The sequence below is a fragment of the Chenopodium album genome, chromosome 18 (genome assembly GCF_948465745.1).
Source record: "Chenopodium album chromosome 18, dcCheAlbu1.1, whole genome shotgun sequence".
Taxonomy (NCBI): domain Eukaryota; kingdom Viridiplantae; phylum Streptophyta; class Magnoliopsida; order Caryophyllales; family Amaranthaceae; genus Chenopodium; species Chenopodium album.
Genome location: NC_137851.1, coordinates 263,602 through 288,338, shown reverse-complemented (window position 1 = coordinate 288,338; position 24,737 = coordinate 263,602). Strand labels below are relative to the sequence as shown.

At 32.1% G+C, this 24,737-nt stretch overlaps 1 protein-coding gene across 1 annotated transcript; it reads left to right on the top strand.

The window, feature by feature from the left end:
- The first annotated feature begins 13,513 nt into the window (after positions 1-13,513).
- On the top strand, positions 13,514-15,037 carry LOC145590625 (uncharacterized). Its single transcript, XM_081647044.1, has 3 exons — positions 13,514-14,234; positions 14,318-14,754; positions 14,864-15,037. Exons 1-3 carry the CDS (start codon positions 13,514-13,516, stop codon positions 15,035-15,037), a joined length of 1,332 nt encoding a protein of 443 aa, XP_081503170.1.
- The last annotated feature ends 9,700 nt before the right edge of the window (positions 15,038-24,737 follow it).

The following is a 24,737-nucleotide window of genomic DNA, read 5'->3' as shown; positions in this document are numbered from 1 at the left end:
TTCAAAGTAGGTCTATAGTTCGATCATGCATCATTCATGCATATCCATGTGATTGACCGAGCATCACTACGTTCCTATAGCCCATGAAACTGCACTATCCAATCAATCTTAACATGCTAGTCCATTATTGGAAATCATTTATGTCCAGTTTAATGATTCCGAACTAGGAACTTAAATAATATATGAATTTAGTTCACCTGTGGGGTTTTATTCAAAAGGTCATCAACCTAGTGAGCCCATCAATTCATAATTATTTTGGACATTTTATTTAATCTTGAAACCACGATTAAATAAGATTGAAACTTTGTTTCAATTGATAAACATAATTCTGCAAGCTAATGTATTACTTTTGTAATATGCTTTCTCAAAACCTTAGTATGACTCTCATACCTTGGTCATGAAAGGGGTTCAGTAAGTAGAGTTCATGAGACATTCTCATAAACATGAACTTTGCAATTTCTAAATCTTATAATCATTTTTATCTCCATACACTAAGAATTTTCCTTCGCCCTTTCGCAATGAATTTAGGAATTTCTAATTTATATTCCAACGTTACATTGGATTTCGATTGAAATCTATCATCACTTGTTTTAAGAACACGTGAATCAAATAGACGAGTATAGTCCATGACATGCATGATGTATCTTTTGCAAAATGCACAAGGACCATCACTCAAAATCTTAATTTCATCAACCTTTCTCAAGGTATTGAATCATCAAGCAATGTGCCATGTTACATGGGATTGAAATTACTTTCAATATAACGTTGAACCTAATAAGAATCTTATCAATATAAGCTTCTTAATCAAACTCAAACATCCTTCGAGACCTATCTATATAGATCTTGAATCCCAAATGTACTCATCTTCTTCTTCAAGATTTTCATACAAAATGCATTACCCACCACTTGACTCTTCAAGCAATGAATAATTGCTCTTTATACTAGACCAAGAAAACTTCATATCTCCCACTAAACATCTTGTACACACAAGACCTTTTCTTCATTTTACGAGAACATCAAACGATTTGATTAACTCACAAAATTAAGAACATTAACTCCCTGACGCTAACTTCAATCCATTATGGATCATTTATGCATCCTTAGGATTATTGGATCTCCAAACTTTTGATTGTATCATATACAAGTCTTATTTCATGAACAATTTCAAGAAAGCGTTTTGAAATCCATCTACCAAATCTCATAAGGTAGAAATCACTAAAGTATCTTTAATAGATCTTTGCAACATGACTAATGTAAAGGTTTCATCGTAATCATAGTCATACTATGAATTAATTGAATCCTTTAAGAAGTCTTTGCTTTAGTTAGAAAACATTTTTCTTTCTTGTCTGCTTTGCTTACAATGGGTTTCACCCAATTTAGGCAAATTATTCAAGTGTCATACATTTGCTTACAGACTTAGAATCTATTTCAGATTTCCTGGATTTAAACCACTTGGAGTTATAACTTGTCAAATCATCTTTATTACTTGCATAATCATCATGTTCTAAAATAAATGTTTTAGAACTCTTAGTCAATATGAAATCATATTTCTTTGGCTAAGTTTTACATATGCTAGTCATCATTGTGGGTTTTTATGCAACAATTGAAACTCATACAACAACTTTGTTTAGCTTTCAATGAGAAACAACAATAGAGGATGTGCACTTGGAATGTACTACCTTCGACACATGGTTATTAATCCCATTACACATAATGAGACCACGCGTTGTCATTTGTAACATGAGGTGAATCATGCTCATATTGTTGCTTTTATTCAATAACTTCTCAAATTTCTTTGAGATTTTCGAAATCACTTTTCTTGAACTCTTTCAAGGCTCTCGAACTTTTCGAGGTTCTTATACTCCCACTTACCTTTTGAGGAGGCATATTTAGCATAGGGTGAACCAACCATGGTTTTGAACCATGTTTGTTTGTTGCTTTTCTCAAACTCTTTTGAGATTTACACTACTCCCACTTGACCTTTTGGCACAATTTCCATAAGGGCACCTACTTGAGCAACAAACATTTTGTGCTAAGTGTGGTTTGTGTAGTAGTACCCCGCGCTCTATATAGGAATCGAACGTGTATTAAACGGTTTAATACATCTTTTATTCCTTGCTTTGTAGAAAGACTTAATAAGAACTCTTCTTATCCATATCACATATGAAGCCTTTGCTACATTTGATTTAACGTATGTAGTTTGTTTAGTTTTGTAGCTTATCTAAAAAGTATATCCCTTGAACAATGGTTAGAAGATAGGTATTTTACATCCATTATCAAAATATATCTCATATAGATTGATGGCTCCCTTCATAAACACTTCACAAGGTTTGCTTTCGGAGTTTGTTGTAAAACGATTTTATAACTCTTGGATGTTTATCAATGTCTTGGATTAAATTCTCATTATTACGATCATATCGCAATATCTCGAATGTGTTGCCAAGTACATGTCTTGACTTAAATTTTCACAATTACAATCATACTGTAGTGTAATCATTATCTTGTCAAGTTGATACTGAACTTCATACTGAAAATTTTGAACTTTTCAAAATTTCACTCTTATGCTTCAACTAAGCACAAGTAGTGATTGTATCACAAATGAAGTTTCATTGTCTATCTCTAGTCTTTGAACCTTTTGGTTTTCTTACATCGATATGTATTCAACCTCGAGTTCACATCATCATTTCTCTAAATGGTGACTTAGTCAAAATTTCAAATTAGAATGATAATTACATATATCAATAGATTCATAATCTAATGATATTGAAAGTCCATCCCTTTGGATCTTTCGTATGCAATTTTCATTTTCATTCGAATTAATTGACATATTAGAGACAATTTATATAGAAATGGTTTAATTATTTCTATCATATAGAATGTTAAACTTATTTAGCAATTCAAAACACATTATGATTCAATGAAGCATAAAATAACATTTATTCCACGTTTTTGAATCTTCGATGTTTAGTCATTACAAACATTGAATGGTGTTTTGATAATGGAAAGAATGAATAACATTTATTTAATTCTAACCAATACTAAGGTAAGGTGAAATATAGGTTCTACTTGTAAAGTTGCAACTTTTGCTTCCAAACTTGTAGATTCTACTTGTGAAGTAGAAACATTTGCTTCTAAACTTGTAGATTTATTTCTCCTTTAGCCATAACTTCTTCCTTTAGTTCAACCAAATTGTGCAATGAATGATCTAAACAAGACATCATATGTCCAAGAAGTAACAATATGCTAAATCAATCTCTATAATATAATTCTTAAATTGGAACATTTCCATTCTCTTACCTTCCAACTATATGAGGTAGTATCTAATCAATTAGAATTGGTCCATTTAATTTGAAACATTTGTTGTTCATAACAACTTTAAGCATGTAAGTAGTTCTAGGTTTGAGAAGTAGCAACTTGTTTGCATTTCTTGGCCTATAACATCTTAATGCAATCCTCATATATTCCTAAACCTATCCCTTTGAGCCACTTAGAACATTTCTCTTAGGTTCAAAATGATACCTTGCTCAACTACTTTAAGCTTTTTTCATGATTTTGCTAAGTCTATTCTATCATTATTTATATTTGAGTTTAATCAAGTATTAAACTCTATATAAAGTAGATGAAGAATACTGTCATTTGATCAACTTTTGATCATAGATATTTCCAATCACTTTCTTATATTCAATCATATTGAGGATAAGAGATTTTATTGGATTTTTATACTTGTCTTTTGGAGGGTTTGTACCTCTCATGTCATTATATCCCTTGAAACATTTTTCAAAATGAAGATGTGTTGGCATTTTACTCAAACATTTTGAATAAAACCAACCTTAGAACTGTGACATGAATTTCTAAAACTTGCCTTTTAGAACAATCTTAGCAAAATTGGAATATAGGTTTATGGATTATCTTTTAAACTTTTTGAGAACGTTTCTCAACTTTATTTTCAATCGAGGAGATTATATATAATAATAAAATTAGAACGACATGTTACTTATAAGTAAACGCAAAATTCAATTATGTTTAATTAAATTTAAAGTACTAAAAGCGAATTAAATTGGTAACTTAAAACACTCTATTCAATTTAAGTGATCCCAACTTGAATTAAGTGATTCCAAGATCCTTTATTTGTGCAATAATTGACCGGACTGAGGCCCTGCCATCAATCATTACATTTTCAAGGTGAGTAAACTCATTACTGATTACAACTCTTGTAACTCTTGGTTGAATAATTAACCATCACATGTTTAATTATTACCCTTAGCTTCAAGGTTCTAAACTGATCTTTAGGTAACCTTGTTGAGTATAACCAATTAAAAGTGTAGAACGTGATCTACCCCCACTTCCCCAAGATATATTATGACGCTCTGCTGAGGCCGACCCATCATAAACGATCGAAGGTTTCGTCGGGTTTTTAATTGGAAAAGCTGCCTCAATATTACTGGGATCTAGATTTATTATGTTGTGATTAAATAGTGAACTCTAGCGCATCATCACAAAACATCAATAAAATCTAACATGCATAAAATACTGAATGCATAAATAAGACATAGCATGGCCCCTAATCCTAAGAAAACTAATAAAGTAAATGACTCCCACTTGAATCTTCATGGATCTCATCCACCTTACTCCTTTGGGCCTTCACTTCATGGGCTTCTTGGATTATCTGCAACCTGTAATTCTACTCTATAATATCTACTACTTAAATAAAATAAAATAAAATTACAAAATACTTTATCGGTTCGTAGACCGTACTAAGATTACAAAAATACATCACGATGCGCAGATCGTATTTAGCAATCTACTGGGCCATACTAGTCATTATATAGCAATAAACAATATCATATATTATAAAATTGCCACATAATAAATCACTCATCATGCTTTCCTAAACTACAACATCGAATGTTCACAATTAAGGAAACATCGCATCTAAATATCTCATATTTTAATTAGTGCAATTAGATAATATCATATATTATTCATGATCATCAATAAAATATCGTATATTTTAAATTAGTCATGAGATAGAATCAAATCTTATTTTAATCTTAAAAGATAAATCATATTTATCCTCAAAGATTATCCTAACAAAGTTAGGAAATTCTATCCTAATTACTAACCAATCACAAAATTTTAAATCAATTATATCCAAAAATAATTATGGGATAATCACATTATTTAAATCAATTATTATCCTTTTGGAATATGCTCAGAATATCCTAATCATTCTTATCCATAATTAACCACTTTAATTTAGGATAATTACCAATTTAACAACTTAAATATAGATAATATCAAATATAACAACTTTTGAATATTTGATTTTATCCTAAAATAAAAGATCTTATTTTCAAAATATTTTAACTTATCCAAAATAAAATTGATTTTATCCCAAAATAATTCATAATTATCTCGAAATAAATTTTCAAAAAACTGATTTTTTTTTTTTTTGAAAAACCGTGCACCAGCCACCGTGGTGTGGCCAGCCTAAGCCGGCCATGGTGGCCGTACACCGTGAGGTGTACGCTGCACTGCAGCGGTGCACAACAGCAGCAGCGGTGCCGCACAACCCTTGCACGGTGCTGTTGTTGCTCCCTTTGCTGACCCGACCTGCTGCCCCACCCCACCCCTCCCTCCGGACCACCTGCAGCGGCAGCCGCCGTGGCTGCGCCACCCAGCCGCGGTTGCCGCTGCAATAAACCTTTTTCTTATCAATTTTAAACAACAACTTTTGTTAAATAAAATTCATGTGGTCCATGATAAATTAAAACATAACTTTTATGCTAATTCATCCAATTAAAATTAAATTCAGAATATAATTTTAAAATCTAGGGTTCTTCATGAAAATAATCCCCAATTTAATTTAACTTTTAAATCAAATCATTGATCATGCAAAATTCATAATTTATACATGAAATTAACTAGATTAAAATCATGAAGCATGAAACAATCGAAATTATTCAAAACCAAAACACAAAATCAAAATTTTAGGGTTTAGGGTTTCGAAAAATTCAAATCTAGGGTTAGGGTTTTCGAAATTTTCGAGCATAATAGGGCAAAAAACAGTCCTCTTCATGGCTATTTTGAGCATTATTAAATCACATTTAATCAATTCCAAGAGTTAAATCACATTTAATATAATAATTGACCCATAATTAAATTATTCTCCCTCCTAATTGAATTAAAATTGTGGATTATCAAAGAATTATTGGGAATATGCGTAAATGCAATAGGCTAACTAATACCACTGTAGGGGTTTATAGGTACTACGCAGCGGAAATAAACATGAATCATATTCATACAGTACCTAATCCAAGGATCTTTGCATAACACATAAAGAACACATGATTGTACCTTTGAAGCGTGATTCCACGTGCGATCGAGCAAGAACAAGGGGAGATAAAGAACCTCAAGCGTGATTCCTCTACTTGGTCCACGGGCATGGATTAAGACCTCCACTAATGCTAGTTAGTTGCAATTGAACCCTTCAATTGACCTTCTACGGAGAAGAGCGACATACTAACCAAGAACCACCACGAACACCACACGCGCCACCTAGGGTGGTCGGCCGTACGGGCGAGGGGAGGAGAGAGATAGCCGTGAGTTAGAGAGAGGATTGGGGTTTTGGGATTGGTTTCCTTGATGTCAAAATTCACAGTGTGTGAATTATGACTGCTTACTACAAACCCTAGGAATGGATCTTATTTATAGATCTCATCTCTAAATAAGAGCCCATGTCAAAAGCCCAAAACCTAATTCCAATCTAACTATGCTAGCCCAATCCATTTCATGATTAGTTAATTGCTCATGAGGCCCATTAATGGGCCTCTTACTTGCTTAACCCAATAACCTTGTGTGTGACCTCATAGGATCCATTCTAAAGGGCTTTGGACTATTTGACTAGTCCAAAGATCATCTCTCATAGTCTAGCAACAGAGGATGACGCCCCAATAGAATGAACTTATTATCTCCATAATAGTGATCCTTGATATATCTAGTAATTGCACTTATCGAAGACACAATTCCTTCAGTAAGCCTCAAAAACCTTTCAATTGTTTTCAATAAATAGATCTCATCCTTGTGATAATGATTTTTTTCTTGAGTTTATTGTCTTTTTGTGTTTGTTTGGTGAGAATTGAAGATCTAGGGTTTCATAATCTATACAAGAAAAATGGAAAAATCATTTTCCATGAAAACCTTTTCCATTAGACCAAACAGGGCCTAATTCTCTCTAGGTTTTCTCTTAGAGAGGGTTTTTTTTGGTTTCCAAGGGCATTTCCCTTGGGAGGGTTTTTCTAGCCTCCATTGCTAGGTTTTTTCAATTTCTTTGAAGGTTGTCCTTCTCTCTTCTCCCTTTTCTCTACATCTCTACCATCTCTTTTCCTCTTGGTCTTAATTATGAATCTTTGTAGGGGCTTCTATTGGTATTTTTACCAGTGGTAAGCCTCAAAAACCTTTCAATTGTTTTCAATAAATAGATCTCATCCTTGTGATAATGATTTTTTTATTGAGTTTATTTTCTTTTTGTGTTTGTTTGGTGAGAATTGAAGATCTAGGGTTTCATAATCTCTACTAGAATCCGGAGAACCACGTGAGTATTTTCACTCAAACGACTACGCATCAGTGGATTTCTAGCCGAATCAGTACGAACTCACGGATTATATTGCTTCAGATGAAGTTTTCTCATTAAGGCAATTATTAATCAAATTTACAATATATTTAGTTTTAAGGTGTGCACTTATGTTGGATTCTTGATTTTTTAGGAATTATATTTAGGAATTATATGTAAGTGCCATTAATATATGAAGCTAAACTTTTAGCCAGGCCACGAGACAGCGACACTTGGCGTTCCAACTTTTCGCCAAGTGTCGCGCCACGTTGGATAGATTTATATAGACTTCAATTCATAGGATAAAAAAAGTTAGCTCAGAATTCTATTTTAAATCAAATTTGGATAGAATTTTAGGATAAAATTGTTAGTTTAGAGTTTTATTTTCGATAAAATAGCAATATTTCATATGTACAAATTGAATTGTAATTTTATTCAAAAAATAATTAGATTATAACTCTCAATAATTATCGTAATCATATAAATTTATTTTTGTATCATTATATTTTTTGGAGTAAAGGAAGTTGTTCAAAACATACCACATCCATTTATAATATATTCTAATCAATTAAAATAAAATACTTCACAATATAATATAATAAATTGTGTAGACCTATCAATTGAGTTGGGTCACGAGTCATTTCGAAGAGGGTCATTTTAGGTTATGGGTCAAGAAATGTTCAACCTTAGCCCTAGGTTTTGGGTGCAGGTCCACCCAATAGGCTTAGAACAATTTTTTTTTTAATTTTTTTTTTTTGCTAATTTTTAGAATTTTATAATATTTCATGCTTACTTTGCTATATTGTTAATATATTTAATCGAACATTTTCACCAATATTATTATTAGTCATTACATACGTACTACATAGTTTAAATTGTCACAACAACACTAATTTTGTATCAATGATATATTTAAAGTTTGACATATTGATTAAAAATTTATCGTAAAATTCAATAAACGACCTGGGTATCGCACGGGGCAACAAAACTAGTAACTAATATATAAAACTAACCTTTTAGCTAGGCCACGAGACATTAACACTTGGCATTTCCACTTTTCGCCAAGTGTCGCGTCATGTAGGCGACATATAATCATGGTAATAAGATTAAAAATTTATTTAATTTGTTTATCATTAGAGTTATTGAGTTAAGACAAAAAAAATATAATTAAAGTTTAGGATAAAAGAGTTATTATTAAAAAAGAGTTATTGAGTTATCTAAATAGTATAGGATAAAAGAATTAAGATAAAAAAAAACTATAAATAAACTAAAATAACAACCGCTGACATCATCACTTTTCAAATTGTACACATGTCAAGTTGTGGTTAAAATTTTTCCCGCCTAAATTAATTGCTGACATCATATTTTTATTTTTATTTTATACCTTAAATTATTACAATAGTATTTTTTTTTTTTTGAAAACAATTATTATATTATATTATATTCCATATATTATATTATGATGAATTTGAGTTACTATTTGGCTTCAAAATATAATTACTCCTGATTAAAGAGTACTTCGTATTACATAATTTACTTAAATTTATACTCTTCTTCAAATTAGTTAGATCTAAATAGCATTACAATTAATGGTTAGGTTTTTATAATTTATCTCATACGAGGGACACATGTAAAATAAATATTTATTCAAAGAAATTTTTTATGTCATGCATCGCACGAGGCTTATCTAATATATACTAAAATAACAACCGCTGGTGTCATCATTGCCTACGTGTCACCTTTTTAGTTAAGTTTTTCCCTCCAAAATGCAAGGATGATGTCATATTTTTTTCCTTTTTAAGCTACACTATTTAACATAGTTTTGAAAATATATTCCATTTGAATTTTTAAATTTTAAATTTTGGGTTTTCTACACATATTATGCTATTTAGTTATTTACGAGTTATTAACAATAGTTAATAATATAATTTAATTGAAATTTCTTAATTAAATATGAAAATTATGCGCTTTCGGGAATTGTATATTCATATTTAATTAGAAATTAGTTAAGGAAAAATGAGGAAGTTATTTTCTTTTATTACGTGTTAAAAGTCTATAGTTCAGTTCTTATTTTAAAACCGTGCATCGCACGGGGTTAATCTAGTGTTATTATTAAAATTTTATTTTTAAAAAACAAGTTATTGAGTTAAGATTAAAAAAAAGGGTTTTTTTTTTAAAATATGTAGATATAAAAAAAAACAAAAACAAAAACAAAAAAAAAAAAACAAAAACAAAATGTCATGACTTTATTGTGTTTAGAAAATTTTTCATCACCAGTCTTACATTTATCCTTTGTAGGCAAATATGTGGAGCATGGGGTCCTTTAATCACTCTTAGCATTTTAGCAATGTGTAATATTAAATTTTTTTTTTTTAAAAAAAAAGGGGGGGGGGGGAGGAGGAGAAAGAAAATTCTATCATGTACTCCATAAAACCATAAGGTTCCAAAATTATTATTGTCCACCCTAAATTCTATCAGTCTACTTTTTCAAAAAACAAAAAAACTATTAGTCTAACCAAATATATCGTCCACTCTACATTCGAAAATACAAATAATTATGTTTTTTTTTATAAAAAAGTAGATTAAATTGTGTTCAATGCTTAGAGCACTAAAAGTTTAAGATTACTCAAATTGTTTTAAAAATATCGTCTTTATACATGATAAAATTTTATAATTACACTATCCTACTTTATCCAAAAAGGAATCGTCCTTCAAAAAAATCCTAAACCAATTATATACATTGACACTTGGTGTTTCTATTGTTCGCCAAGTGTCACACACGTAGACGACAATTGGATACTAATATGACACATACGATTTATTTAATTTTATATATATTTTTTTGTAGAATATGATAAAAAAATAAAAAATAAAAAAAGGTTAAATTTATATACTGTAAATTTTGTAGGATAAAAAAATTATTTTAGAGTTTTATTTCAATAAAACTAGATGTAAGCCCGTGCGATGCACGGTTTTTAAATATTTCATTTTTGTATTTTTTTTTTTTTGTAATTTCTTAATATTTTTTGTTTTAATTTTCTATTCTATTATTTTAACATTAATTTAAGATAAAATATTTTGTTAAGTTTTAAATTATTCTTATTCAAATTTTACGTATATAGAACTTGAATTTATAAATTGAAATAAATATTATCTCATTCATTGGATAGTTAGATAAAATCATTAAATCAAAATATATTTTTTTAATTTCTAATTATTTTTTAAAATAATATAAATCCTAATGTAAAAGATAATATAATAGATAATTTTTGTTTTATTTTTTCATTACTTAAATCCTAAATTACTTTTTTTTTCAATTCTCAAATTTCATTTGTTATTTTTTGTTATTCTCTAAATTAATATATAAATCTAATTTTTCATTGGTCAAATATTACTTTTGCTTATGTGGCGTGCGATGCACAAATTTTTATATACATTTTCAATATAAATATTTTTTTTGGTGATATCTTAATTGCTTTCTTGCATTATAAGTTTTAAAAATTTTGTATGAAAATATCATATCATCAAATATTTACATAAAACCATTAACATCAAATGATAATTTATATTTTTTTAATATCAAAATATAATTTTTAGTTTTTTTAATAATATAAATCCTAATATCTAAAGATAATTTTTAGTTTTGTAAAAAATAAAAATGATAAAATTTAGTGTTCTTAAATAATTAAAATCCTAATAAATTACTATTCGTCGTTTTTACCTACGTGGCAAAAATTTAAAATTTCATTCGTTACTTTTGTTTAGGTGGCGTGTGATTTTTTTAATTCTAAAATAAAATAGAAATCTAATTTTTAATTGGTCGAAAATATACCTTTTCTTATGTGGCGCTCCCAATGCTTTCCAAAAATGCCTACTTTATTTATATATATTAGATTTGGATAGAGTTTAAAGATAAAACTTTTGATTTAGAATTTTATTTTCAATAAAATACCAATATTTTATACGTAGTATGGTCAAGCGGGGAATCTAAAGGGTCGGGGTATCTTTAGTCTTAACATGCATGATGCATGCAACTAAGAGAAAATGAAAAGAGATCACGACTTTTGGACAACATTTCTTTTTAGTTGTGATCGCTGTGTAAAGTTGTGAAATAGGATTATAGACAATCACAACTTAATCCAGGTGATTATTAACCCATAATAGAAAATTCTAATAACATAAAAAGTTTTATTTCAAAATTCATTAAACAACTCGGGCATCGCACGGGTACAAAACTAGTATTTTATTAATGAAATTCCTTTTCCTCTTGTTTAAAACAAAAAAAAAACAAAAAAAAAAAAAAAAAAAAAAACAAACTATCGAAAAGTTTTATCTCAAAATTCATTAAACAACTTTGGATCGTTTAAAGTTAGGTCGAATATTGTAGCCCATGTAAACTAATTCCTCTGTTTTTTAATAGTTGCAACACACCTTTTATCACGCTTTTTGAGGAGGTGATTAAACTAGGTAAACGAATTAATTAAGCTATGGAATTTCAACTGTAGTAACTTATCCCTTTTCTTCTTATTGGTGGCAAAATTTTGTGATTTAATATATCCGTTTACCTATTCTAATATCTCCCTTAAAATACGTGTCAAAAAGGTGTGTTGCAACTAAATAAAAACGGAAGAATGACTTATTTAAATTTTTTGGTACCCCCTCCGTCCCTTTTTTACATTCCTATTTGTAAAACTACACGGGAATTAAGGAACTTGGGATAAAACAAAGAACAATAAAATAAAGTACAATGGGAATTACAAGACATTAATTGATGTCTTTGAGTAAAACAAAGATAAAATAATATTTAATGCTGCACATGTCATCAATCCTTTGAAAAGGAAAAGGACTAATAACATTTTTTGGTGGAAAAAAAAAGGACCAATCATATTCATCTAAATTGATGCACATGGATTCTGAAAATAAGAGTGAGAATTAAAAAATAAGAGTGAGAAAATAGAAAAAGCATTAATTACAAAATAGAAAAATAGGGATAATTTGAATTATTTGGTAAAAATTTACTTATTAAAAAAGAAAAGTAAAAATGTAATTTTGAAATACCCAAAAAGAAAAAGCAGGAATGTATAAAAGGGATGGAGGGCCTAACTCCGTTAGGCGTTAGTTTGCCATTTGGGGTATTTTACTATTATGCCCTTATGTATTCCAACTGGCGCCATTGATAGGTTTGACTCTCCCAAAACCAACCACTTCGAAAAAATTGACCGGTTGACCCCCTACCCACCTCCATTGAAGCCACTCTTTGTTCTTCTCCATTACACTTCAACCCTAAAAATCTATCAAAAAGCTTCAAACTTTCGAAGATCTAAGGTAGATTACAATTAGGAAAGTAAATTGGGGCTTACGATTGAACAAAGAAGCAGCTTGGCGAGGTTTGAGAGCGAGAAAGGTGTACGTGACTGAATTTCGCACCAAGTTTGCACCTGGGCTATATTAAGCTTATGCAAGGTAATTTTGTCCCTATTGATTTGCATTTCGAGCTCTGATTTTGGTTTTTTTTTTTTTTTTTGAAATTGAGTTAGGGTTAGGGTTTATTCGAAAATGATCATGTGAATGTGGTATTTATGCTATTAAAATCAAATTTGATTTAGGGTTAGTTTGATGTCATTCATGCGAATTGTTGTTTGGATTGTGATGTTAGTGTTTGTAATTAGTGGGCATTGATTTTTAAATGTTGTTGTTTGTAATTGATTCTAAGAATGAGTGCACTTTGGCTGTTAGTTTGTTTGTAATTGATTTTTAAATGTAGAGGGGTGATTGGTCCTTGTTGCCCTCTGATATTCTTGTTGGAATCGCTTTGAAATTGGATTTCATTGAGGAAGTTATTTGTTTCTCCGCTGTATGTCATTCATGGAATCATGTTTGCTCCTCCATGGTTAAACCCGAATGAGTCGCGCAGATAAACCAACTCCGCCTTGGTTGCTGCTAGCAGAGCCTAATCCGGAGCCGGGTAATGATGACAAGTCTAATTGTAGGAAAGTATTCAGTATCAGCAAAAACAAGTGCTACGACATGATGCTTCCTGAGATTACTGAGAAAAGATGTTGGGGTTCGTCTTGTGGGTGGATTGTGATGCAAGACTTTAACAAGAATGTAAAGTTATTTAATCCTATTACTAAAGCTGAATTAAGCCTCCCTTCGTTGTATGATTTGCCAACTTACTCAGACGACTACCCCCTTGATCTAGGATACGGATCGTCAGACGATGAAGACGGATCAACAGATGAAGACCACGATGATCTTGTGGGGATAGAGAAATATCCCTGGGCTATGAAAGTTTTGGTGCGAAGATTCATTGTATTAAAGATTCCTGGAAGTAACAGCATTGATGAGTTAGTTGTGTTTGCGATCCATTACCCAATTGATAGTATAGCTTTTGCACGTCCTGGAGACAAAGCACGGACTGAAGTAGTTGAACCATGGCCACGAAATCCAGCCCGTCCTTTTATTCATCAAGCCATGGTTTGGGATGGAAAAGTAATCATCTTGTATGGTACTATTAATCAATCTCATGATGCAGCGATTGCATATTGTGATATTGCTAGTATCGCGACTAATTCTAATCCTGTCAAGGCTAAAGATTATGTTACCATTCCCTACCATCTGTGTAGAGAAGCACCATCAGTCCGAGATTTTTTTTTATGGCTGGAGAGATGTATATGGTGGAGTTAGCTAGTGATTTGCTTATAGTCTTACGCCAAAGAGAGTCTGGTATTTCGGATGATTATCAAGATGGTCAAAGTGAGTATATATACCTCTGGGAGAATAAACATTGCTACCGTACCATTAATTTCAAGGTCCATAAGCTTGTTTGTGACCCAACATCGTTGTCGTGGGAAAATGTCGAGGATTTGGGGAATTATATGTTATTTGTTGGTGATAATTATGCTACTGCTGTTCATATATCTAAGGCTCCAAATTGCCAAAAGAACGCTATATACTTTATAGACGATGAATCAAGAGTATATTGGGCTGCTTCGTGCGGAACCGATGTCCGTGGACATGATATGGGTATGTTTGACATGACATCTGGAAAAATTACATCATTCTATGATGGCGGTGATACAATTTCCAAATACTTTTCTCCTATATGGTTTATGCCCAATTTTCAGATTTTGCTTGTTTCTGTATATTTTTTTCCCTCCTTTTAAGATTAATAGGGGGACACCTGGACCTGCTGGTGGAGGAATAATTCGTGACACTTGAGGGAAATTTAGCTATGCTTACTCGATGAAGCTTGGAGACTGCTATGCAATTAAGGCTGAAGTGCTGACAGTCGAATATGGGCTTGAATTAGCTAAAAGAATGAATGTCAGCAGGCTTCAAGTCCAAATGGACAATCTAGCTGTAACAAAAATTCTGAAAATGAAGAAGATTATGGTAGGGAATGCGTGCACAGCATATAGCTAATTGCAAGAAACTAATGGCTGATCCAAGGTGGGAAGTAGAGACTATCCATGTCTATAGAGAATTAGAGAGTGAACAAAGCGGCCTTTAAATTTAGGTCATATTTTACCTGATGTAGTAGGGGTGTCTTGCCACGATTTATCCCTATGTAGTTTTTTATTGCTTTTGTTTTCTTTTTGGGGCCTAGCCCTTTCGTGAGCACCAAAAAAAAAGATTAATAATAATCCTTCCATAATTTACCAATTGTTCCACTTTTTTTACAAAAAATAATAAGAATCTTTTTTTAATTTATCACGGAGTAATTGTTCTACTTTCTTTTTGCGTTCATATTTTATTATATGTTTATTATAAAATAAGGGAAAAAGGAGAAGATTGGAGAGAGATATGTAGATGGTAATTGTGTTATGTCTATATTCATCCATTTCATGAGTCACATATATATATACATGATAGAACATTGTAACCTATATGGACAATGAAGAGTCCATTCATGAGAGGGTTAATGTGACCTAATGACAAAGGAGGATTACAAGGGTGCTATTACCACCATACTTAAGATAGTCATAAAAGTGATATTTACAAGCTATAATGACCATCCATTATTAACATATTTTATAACATTCCCCCTTGGATGGTTATTACCTAAATAGATGTAATGCGCATATATGCTGCCTCATTAAAAACCTTTCTAGGAAAAACCCTGTGGGAAAAAACCATGGATAAGGGAAAAAGAGTACAGCGCGCAATTACTCCCCCTCATTATTATATCACTGAAGATCTCTGAGACGACGCAATCCAATACGATAAACTAACTTTTTAAATGTTGCTGTCGGAAGAGCCTTAGTGAATAAGTCTGCTAAATTCTCACTTGAACGAATCTGCAATACTTTTATATCTCCATTCTTCTGAAGATCATGAGTGAAGAAAAATTTGGGTAAGATGTGCTTTGTTCTGTCGCCTTTGATGTATCCTTCCTTAAGTTGAGCAATACAAGCTGCATTATCCTCATATAAAGTTGTCGGTGCCTCCTTCCCAAATGATAAACCACAAACTTCTTTTATGTGTTGAATTACCGACCTTAACCATACACATTCACGACTAGCCTTGTGAATTGCTAAAATCTCAGAATGATTGGAAGAAGTAGCTGCAATGGTTTGTTTCATAGAACGCCAAGAAATGGTAGTACCACCATATGTGAACACATATCCAGTTTGTGATCGACCATTATGAGGATCAGATAAATAACCTGCATCTGCAAAACCAATCAAATTTTCTTTGGACAACTTTGGGAAAAATAAACCCATATCCTTCGTACCTTGAAGATAACGAAGTAAATGTTTTATTCCATTCCAATGCCTCTGGGTTGGACATGAACTAAACCTTGCTAATAAATTAACTGAAAATGATATGTCGGGTCGTGTATGACTTGCAAGGTACATTAGCGCTCCAATTGCACTAAGATATGGTACTTCAGGACCAAGAATCTCTTCATCATTTTCCCGAGGTCGGAATGGATCTTTATCTACTTCAAGTGATCTTACAACCATAGGGCTACTCAATGGATGTGTTGTATCCATAGAGAATCTTTTAAGAACCTTTTCTATGTATGTTGATTGATGCACAAGGATTCCATTCTCTAGGTGCTCTATTTGTAACCCCAAGCAGAATTTTGTCTTTCCAAGATCTTTCATTTCGAACTCTTTCTTTAAATAATTGACAGAAACTGAAATCTCTTCAGGAGTTCCAATGATATTCAAGTCATCAACATACACCGCAATTATAACAAATCCTGATCCAAATTTCTTTATAAAAATACATGGGCTGATAGGATCATTCTTATAACCTTCTTTTAACAAATACTCACTTAGACGGTTATACCACATACACCCAGATTGTTTCAATCCATAAAGAGATTTGTTCAATTTAATACAGAAATGTTCTCGAGAACTAGATTTTGCTGCTTCTGGCAGTTTGAATCCTTCTGGGAGCTTCATGTAAATGTCATTATCCAGTGGGCCATATAAATAAGCTGTGACTACATCCATCAAACGTAAGTCAAGTCTTTCTCTTATTGCCAGACTAATCAAAAATCTAAAAGTAGTTGCATCCACCACAGGAGAATACGTCTCCTCATAATCAATACCAGGTCTTTGTGAGAATCCTTGTGCAACTAAGCGTGCCTTATATCTTACAACTTCACCCTTTTCATTTCTCTTTCGCACAAAGACCCATTTATATCCCACTGGCTTTACACCTTCAGGTGTACGGACTACAGGTCCGAATACTTCTCTTTTTTCAAGAGATTTTAATTCTGCTTCAATTGCTTCTTTCCATTTTGGCCAATCATTTCTTTGTCTACATTCTTCAATGGATTTTGGTTCATGATCCTCATTATTATCCATGACATCTAATGCTACATTGCATGCAAAAACATCATCGACGTCGATTTGATTTCGGTTCCATGTAATTCCAGACATGATATAATTTGTTGAAATTTCTTCATTATCAGGTACCTGAATTTCTTCCTGTATCATGTCTAAATTCTCTTCTGGAGATCCTTCGGAAATTGTTTCCTCAATTTGACCATCATCAATCAATGCTCCTTTTCTTTTCCGAGGATTCTTATCTTTGGAACCTATTGGTCTTCCACGTTTCTGACGTGGTTTAGACTCATTAGCAAATTTATTTTGTCCTTCCGGGACTTCTATTTTAAATGGAGCATTTACAGCTGGAATATGTGACTTGGTCACTCTTTTTGGGTCAGCAAACGAGTCTGGCAATTGATTCGCTAAACTTTGTAAATGAATTATCTTTTGAACTTCCAGTTCACATTGTTTAGTTCGAGGATCAAGATGGGATAATGATAATTCATTCCATTTAATTTCCTTTTCCAGCTCTCTTTTTTCTCCCCCTAATGTTGGGAAAAGTGACTCGTTAAAATGACAATCTGCAAAACGAGCCGTAAATAAATCCCCTGTTGTAGGTTCAAGATATTTAATTATTGACGGGGATTCAAACCCAACATATATTCCCAACCTCCTTTGAGGACCCATCTTAGAGCGTTGTGGTGGAGCTATTGGAACATAAACCGCACATCCAAAAATTCTTAGATGGGAAATATTTGGTTCCTGACCATAAACCAATTGTAATGGGGAGAACTTATGATAACTTGTTGGCCTAATGCGAATTAGTGCTGCTGCATGTAATATTGCATGTCCCCAAGCAGAAATTGGGAGATTGGATTTCATAAGTAATGGTCTAGCAATTAACTGAAGACGTTTAATTAATGACTCAGGCAGACCATTTTGTGTATGAACATGTGCTACAGGATGTTCAACATTTATCCCAATGGACATGCAATAATCATTGAAAGCTTGAGATGTAAATTCACCAGCATTATCAAGCCGAATAGTCTTAATAGGAGTATCTGGAAAATGTGCCCGTAACTTAATCAATTGGGCAAGTAATCTCGTAAACGCCAGGTTACGAGTTGATAACAAGGACACATGTGACCATCTAGTTGATGCATCAATTAAAACCATAAAATATCTAAACGGTCCACATGGGGGATGTATGGGCCCACAAATATCTCCTTGTATACGTTCCAGAAAACTAACTGATTCAAAATTAATTTTAGCTGGTGATGGGCGAATTATTAACTTGCCTACTGAGCAAGCAGCACATGAAAAATTATTATGAAGAATCTGCTGGCTCTTCAAAGAATGTCCACATGAATTCGTAATTATTTTTCGCATCATTATTGAACCGGGATGGCCTAACCGGTCATGCCAAACAACAAAATTATCAGTAAACTTCTGGTTTACTATAGCATGAGTTTCAATAGTATTGATTTTTATGTAGTACAAACCACTAGAGAATGTAGGGAGTTTCTCCAAAACATGTTTTGTGCCTTGAGTTATTTTTGTGATTTGAAGGAATTCGCTATTTTCTTCATTGATTGTCTCAATATGATAGCCATTGTTGCGAATATCCTTAAAACTTAATAAATTTCTTTGAGACAATGGGGAGTATAAAGCATCAATTATTTTAATTTCAGTTCCCCAAGGCAATTTTATAGTGGCTCTTCCGGAGCCCTCAATAATATTTGTATTACCCGATATGGTACTCACATTAATCCTTTTCATCATTAATGTAGAGAAGTATTTTTTATTTCTAAGTATTGTATGAGTAGTTGCACTGTCAGCAAGACATAATTCTTCACCATTCATAGCAAACTGAACTTGAGTAATATCCATGTTCTTCATGAAATAAAATATATGTCAAAATGTTAAAGCATAAAAATAAAGATGATAAAATAAATAATTCAATAAAAACACCCAAATATTTCATAAATTCATAAAGCATATAAAGTCCTTATTACAATCATAGAAAATAACATAAGTAAATAACTATAAAAGTCTAAGACTTAAAGTTGACATAAAATAATATAAATTTAATTATTCCCTTCCGGGGCATTGAAGAAATCACCAACTTCTAAATGAGTTGTACTGCCGAAATCAAAATTATTCCCTTCTGGGGAAGTAAGGAAATTAGCAACATCGAAATGATTTGCATTGCCAAAATCAAAATCACCTTCACCATCTTCAAGAACAAGGTTTGCCTCAACTTTCTTTCCTTTCTTCAATGATTCTTGATAAAGTTCAATAAGATGCTTTGGAGTTCTACAAACCTGAGACCAATGGCCTTTTCCTCCACAACGATAACATATATTGGTCTCATTTTTCTCTTTATCATCCCTACGTTCCCACTTTTGGTGGGAATGATAATTTGTGTAATGACCTCCACGGCCTCTACCATATCCACTAAAACCACGCCCACGACCGCGACCACGCCATTGGCCACGACCGCGACCACGACCTCTACCTCGACCACTACTACTGGAATGGTCTCTGTTTTTAGTTTCTTTCCCGTTATGGGTTGTCACATTCGCTTCAGGGAATGGAGTAGAGCCAGTAGGACGTGATTCATGATTTTTCATTAACAGCTCGTTATTTTGCTCAGCCACAAGAAGACAAGATATTAATTCAGAATATTTTTTAAAACCTTTTTCTCTATATTGTGTCTGCAGGACAATATTATTAGCATGGAAAGTGGAGTATGTCTTTTCAAGCATTTCTGCATTAGTAATATTTTCTCCACATAATTTCAATTGAGAAGTTATTTTAAACATAGCTGAGTTATATTCACTAACAGATTTAAAATCTTGTAATCTCAAATTCAACCATTCATAACGAGCTCTAGGGAGTATCACTGTTTTTTGGTGGTCATACCTTTCCTTTAGATTGCTCCAAAGGATTTGTGGGTCTTTCACAGTTAAATATTCATTTTTGAGCCCTTCATGGAGGTGATGGCGAAGGAAAATCATGGCTTTAGCCTTATCTTGAGTTGTTGCCTTATTAGCCTCCTTAATAGTTTCACCAAAACCTTTAGCATCTAGGTGTATTTCAGCATCTAACACCCATGATAAATAATTATTTCCGGTAATATCAAGGGCCACAAATTCAAGCTTGGCAAGATTCGACATATTTCACTATATAAAATAATATTCAAAATTAGATCTCATAAAATATCAAACATATACATATCATAACATAATGGTTGATAATAAAAATGTATACAAATAAAATAACATGGCTAAGCTCATTCGTACAAGCACAAAAGCATATTACAACCACAATTAGATTAGTATGTGGTATCACAAATTATGTTATAACATAATTAATACACAAGTCAGAAATCTAATAATCAGGAACATAATACGCAAGTCACAATTGAAGTAGTATATTATAACATAATTTGATAGTCAGAAGCAAAACTAATACGCAAGAAATCTAATAATCATAAACTAATAATCATAAAAGCATATTGTAACCTGACATACAACCTTGTAAAAAAAAAAAAAACAAAACCGAAGGCGTATAAGGTGAATTGAAGGATATGAATGACATATATAGACACGTATATTTAGAAGCCAATATTGATGAAATCTTTAGAAGGTATGTAACCACGACATCAGATCAAGATATAAAACAGTTCCTAGCATCATATAATACCTTTGGACTTTTTTTCTTGGCTAGTATACTTACGGAGTGATCAATATAATAGTTTTGTTTAGAGTATGGTGCTGATAACGTATTATAAAATAAGGGAAAAAGGAGAAGATTGGAGAGAGATATGTAGATGGTAATTGTGTTATGTCTATATTCATCCATTTCATGAGTCACATATATATATACATGATAGAACATTGTAACCTATATGGACAATGAAGAGTCCATTCATGAGAGGGTTAATGTGACCTAATGACAAAGGAGGATTACAAGGGTGCTATTACCACCATACTTAAGATAGTCATAAAAGTGATATTTACAAGCTATAATGACCATCCATTATTAACATATTTTATAACAATGTTTCATTTAATTCAGGGTTTCGTCAATTTATTTAAAACGGGTGAAGCGGATTAGCGGATACCCATTCAATATTGTCATCCCTAACCGTGGAGCTACGTTGAGAACTTAGTCTATGGATGTGAGTATGCTGAATGTACAAGGCCCATTTACAAAAATTGATTTTTTTTAATGTCTACCCTAAAACTCTCGTGTTTACTATTTACATATATAATTTAAAATATTTTTATAAATTACTGTAAATTAATTTTTATTAACTTTTTTGTTATGGATGTGACACGTATACTTTTGGGATAACTTTGATGATAAATGGTTTCAAATCAAACTAGTAAGTAGCCCAAGCGTTGCTCCGGGTTGATATTTTTGTAATCATGCATTGAGATATTTTTTTAAAGGATTTTGAAATCTAAAATTGACATTATTGATTTTTTTAAAAATAATTATCATGTGATTTACATTTATGTACATTTCTTTTTTATATACTACATATATAGCATGCTTAATAATATGCTACAATGGTTAAATAGTCAACGTTGTTATAAATGGTTGGGTGATCGAATTCCTTTAACCTTATAATTAATGTGGGTTGTTTAGGTGACGTGGCATAATGATTAAAGTTTATTCAGTGGTGATGTGGCATAAAGAGATGTTGGATAGACAATATGACGTCATAAAATATTTGTGAAGTGACGTGGCCTTATTTAAAAGGATGTACGTGGTATATGAACATTTTAATATATTAGTATAGATTATGTCAAAATCAAAAAAGGTTATAGTTTGGGCAGGTCAAATTTAATTTAATTTGAAGCAAGTCAGATTATTATAAGTTTAGCCAGTTTATAGCAGGTTCAAGTCCATATCATGTGGGTCATAATTGGGTTGGATCTTGAATGGTTGATTAGGTGGATGGGCTAAAAGACTTATAACCAATTCCTTTTTTTTGGTAGCTCAATATAGATTAGTTTTAAATTTCTAATAAACAGAAAGTGAAAAAAAAAAATTTATCAATGGAACCCAAAAGTTAAAAGTTTGGTAAGTCATATTCGAAGGAGAAGCTAAAAGTTTCCTCCAAAAGGAAAAAAAAAAAAAAAACAAAAAAAAAAAAAAGGAGAGAGGAGAAGCTTAAACAACCTCTTAAGATCTACCACAAACTCAGAGCGAGTTCTGAGTCAAATCAGTCAGCAATATACAGATATGACTATGACCAAAAGCTTTATCAGATCATATCATTATCCTTACAATGACAATGGCAATGGCTAAATCAAGTAACACCCCATTATCACCCAACCCAAGTTTCTAAACACTTATTTTCCTCTGAACGCAAAATCAGACCTATAAGAGTAAAAGCAACTCATACTGATTTAAACATACATGTATTTCATCAATCTAATGTCATACTCTAGTTCATATGCCAAGGGATGGCTCACATGTCACGACAAAAAAGATAAACATCTCACACAAGTAAGATCATAGAGAAACGTTCCTGATAGGAAACTAGGCATCTGAACTTATGGACATCAAAATTAAAAGATACTCTGTAAACAGCTTCAGACACGCTGGTAATGAAAATATAAAACCGACAGGCAAAAAATGATAATAACAAGGTACACAATCCCAATGGAACAGAAGACAACTGACCAAGCCAACATTAGTAGAGTTGCCAAAAACTAACCTGAGCAATGCACCTAGCCTAATCAACACGAAAAAAGACTGATCTGGATTTAGCTCCAAAGCTAATTCAATTATTCAGTCTAGCGCAAACAACAAATTTCAATCTAAGACTGTAGCATAAAATTAAGAATCTAATCGAGCAAGACCTATCTGTGAGGTAAGGACCAAAAAAAAAAAAGCAGCCAAGCACAGCGGACAGGCAAGCAAAAGAAGCTAAATCTAGCCAATCTCAAATCCAAGAACACGCATTTTGACAATATAGGCAACAAGTAGCATTAATGCTTCACAACAGTTCTAAGATACACCATGATTTGTTTATAATAAGTAAGCAAAAAACTATGATAAAAATTGGCTAAATACTAGCAGTCTCCACAAAGCGGAAAAAAATCAAGTGAAAGAGAGAACGTAAATAAGTACAAGTAAGAACTTAACTTTTTTTTTTTGTTAAATTAATCAAACAGGAACTAGTAAAACAAACAAACAACACATCTGATCAGCCTGTACGTGATTGTTCTACATGAAAAACCACAAGCTCATCTATTAATGACCAGACTTCAGGTGATCTTTCTTGTCAGATGACTCAGATCACATAAGAGTTATTGCAATCAATCCAAAGAAACTTACAGCATCAACAAGCAAGTCCTTGATTCCATGATACTCTTTTAATAGAACAATTCATCTTGCCCGGAAAAAATGGCGCTCAAAGTGAGAATGAATCTAAATCAGTGAGCAACATACAAATAAAAGTAAAAATGTTAACATTTTAAAGTTATATCTCTCTATAAAATCTTTCTAAATGATAAGCTTATAAGTGACAAAAGACTAAGGCACACAACGTTAAATATATACCAAAATAGAAATATTTTACAGTTTCACTTCCACCGGATAATCTAATAACATGGCCAGGTAAACACCAAGCAACAAAGAGACAGTAAAAGATTGAGCAAAGAAATCAGCATCTTTATTGAAACCATAACAGTTAGCCACAATCAAAGCCATTCTTACACCCCAAACAAATTGAAAAAAGATAAAGTCATGCACCTCACCTGCCTAAATTTATTGTATCCAGAAACAAAACTGTAACGATGTACACTCCTGAAAAAGGCAGACTTGGTATTCAATAATCAAACAGATAGTAAGACACTAATACTTAAGTCAACCATGCTGATAGCTTGGTATACTAGGATATGCAGAAAAATGTCAAAACAAATGCACTGTGTATTAGAAATGGCTTTGAGATTTACATGACAGAACATTGCTGAAACAACATCATCAAATGAAAGCTGCAACAGATCAACAACTAAGCAGTCCAAAAATGAAATAATAACTAGGACTCAAGACAACCAGTACAAATCACAGTGTAGAACATTTAAACATTTAGTGACCCCAACACCATTTCAACAGCATGGTAAGAACATCTCAAAACTTTCATTACTATAAATTGTCAGTAAAACAACGAAATCTGAAGGGGAGTACAAAACAGCAAATTATGTACCATAACTAATGAATGAAAGCACAACATTATATTGTGAAGACAAAAGGACAACAATATTTTGAAAGTAAAAGTATTGAGAAATAAATCTGGGCACCAGAGAAATAAA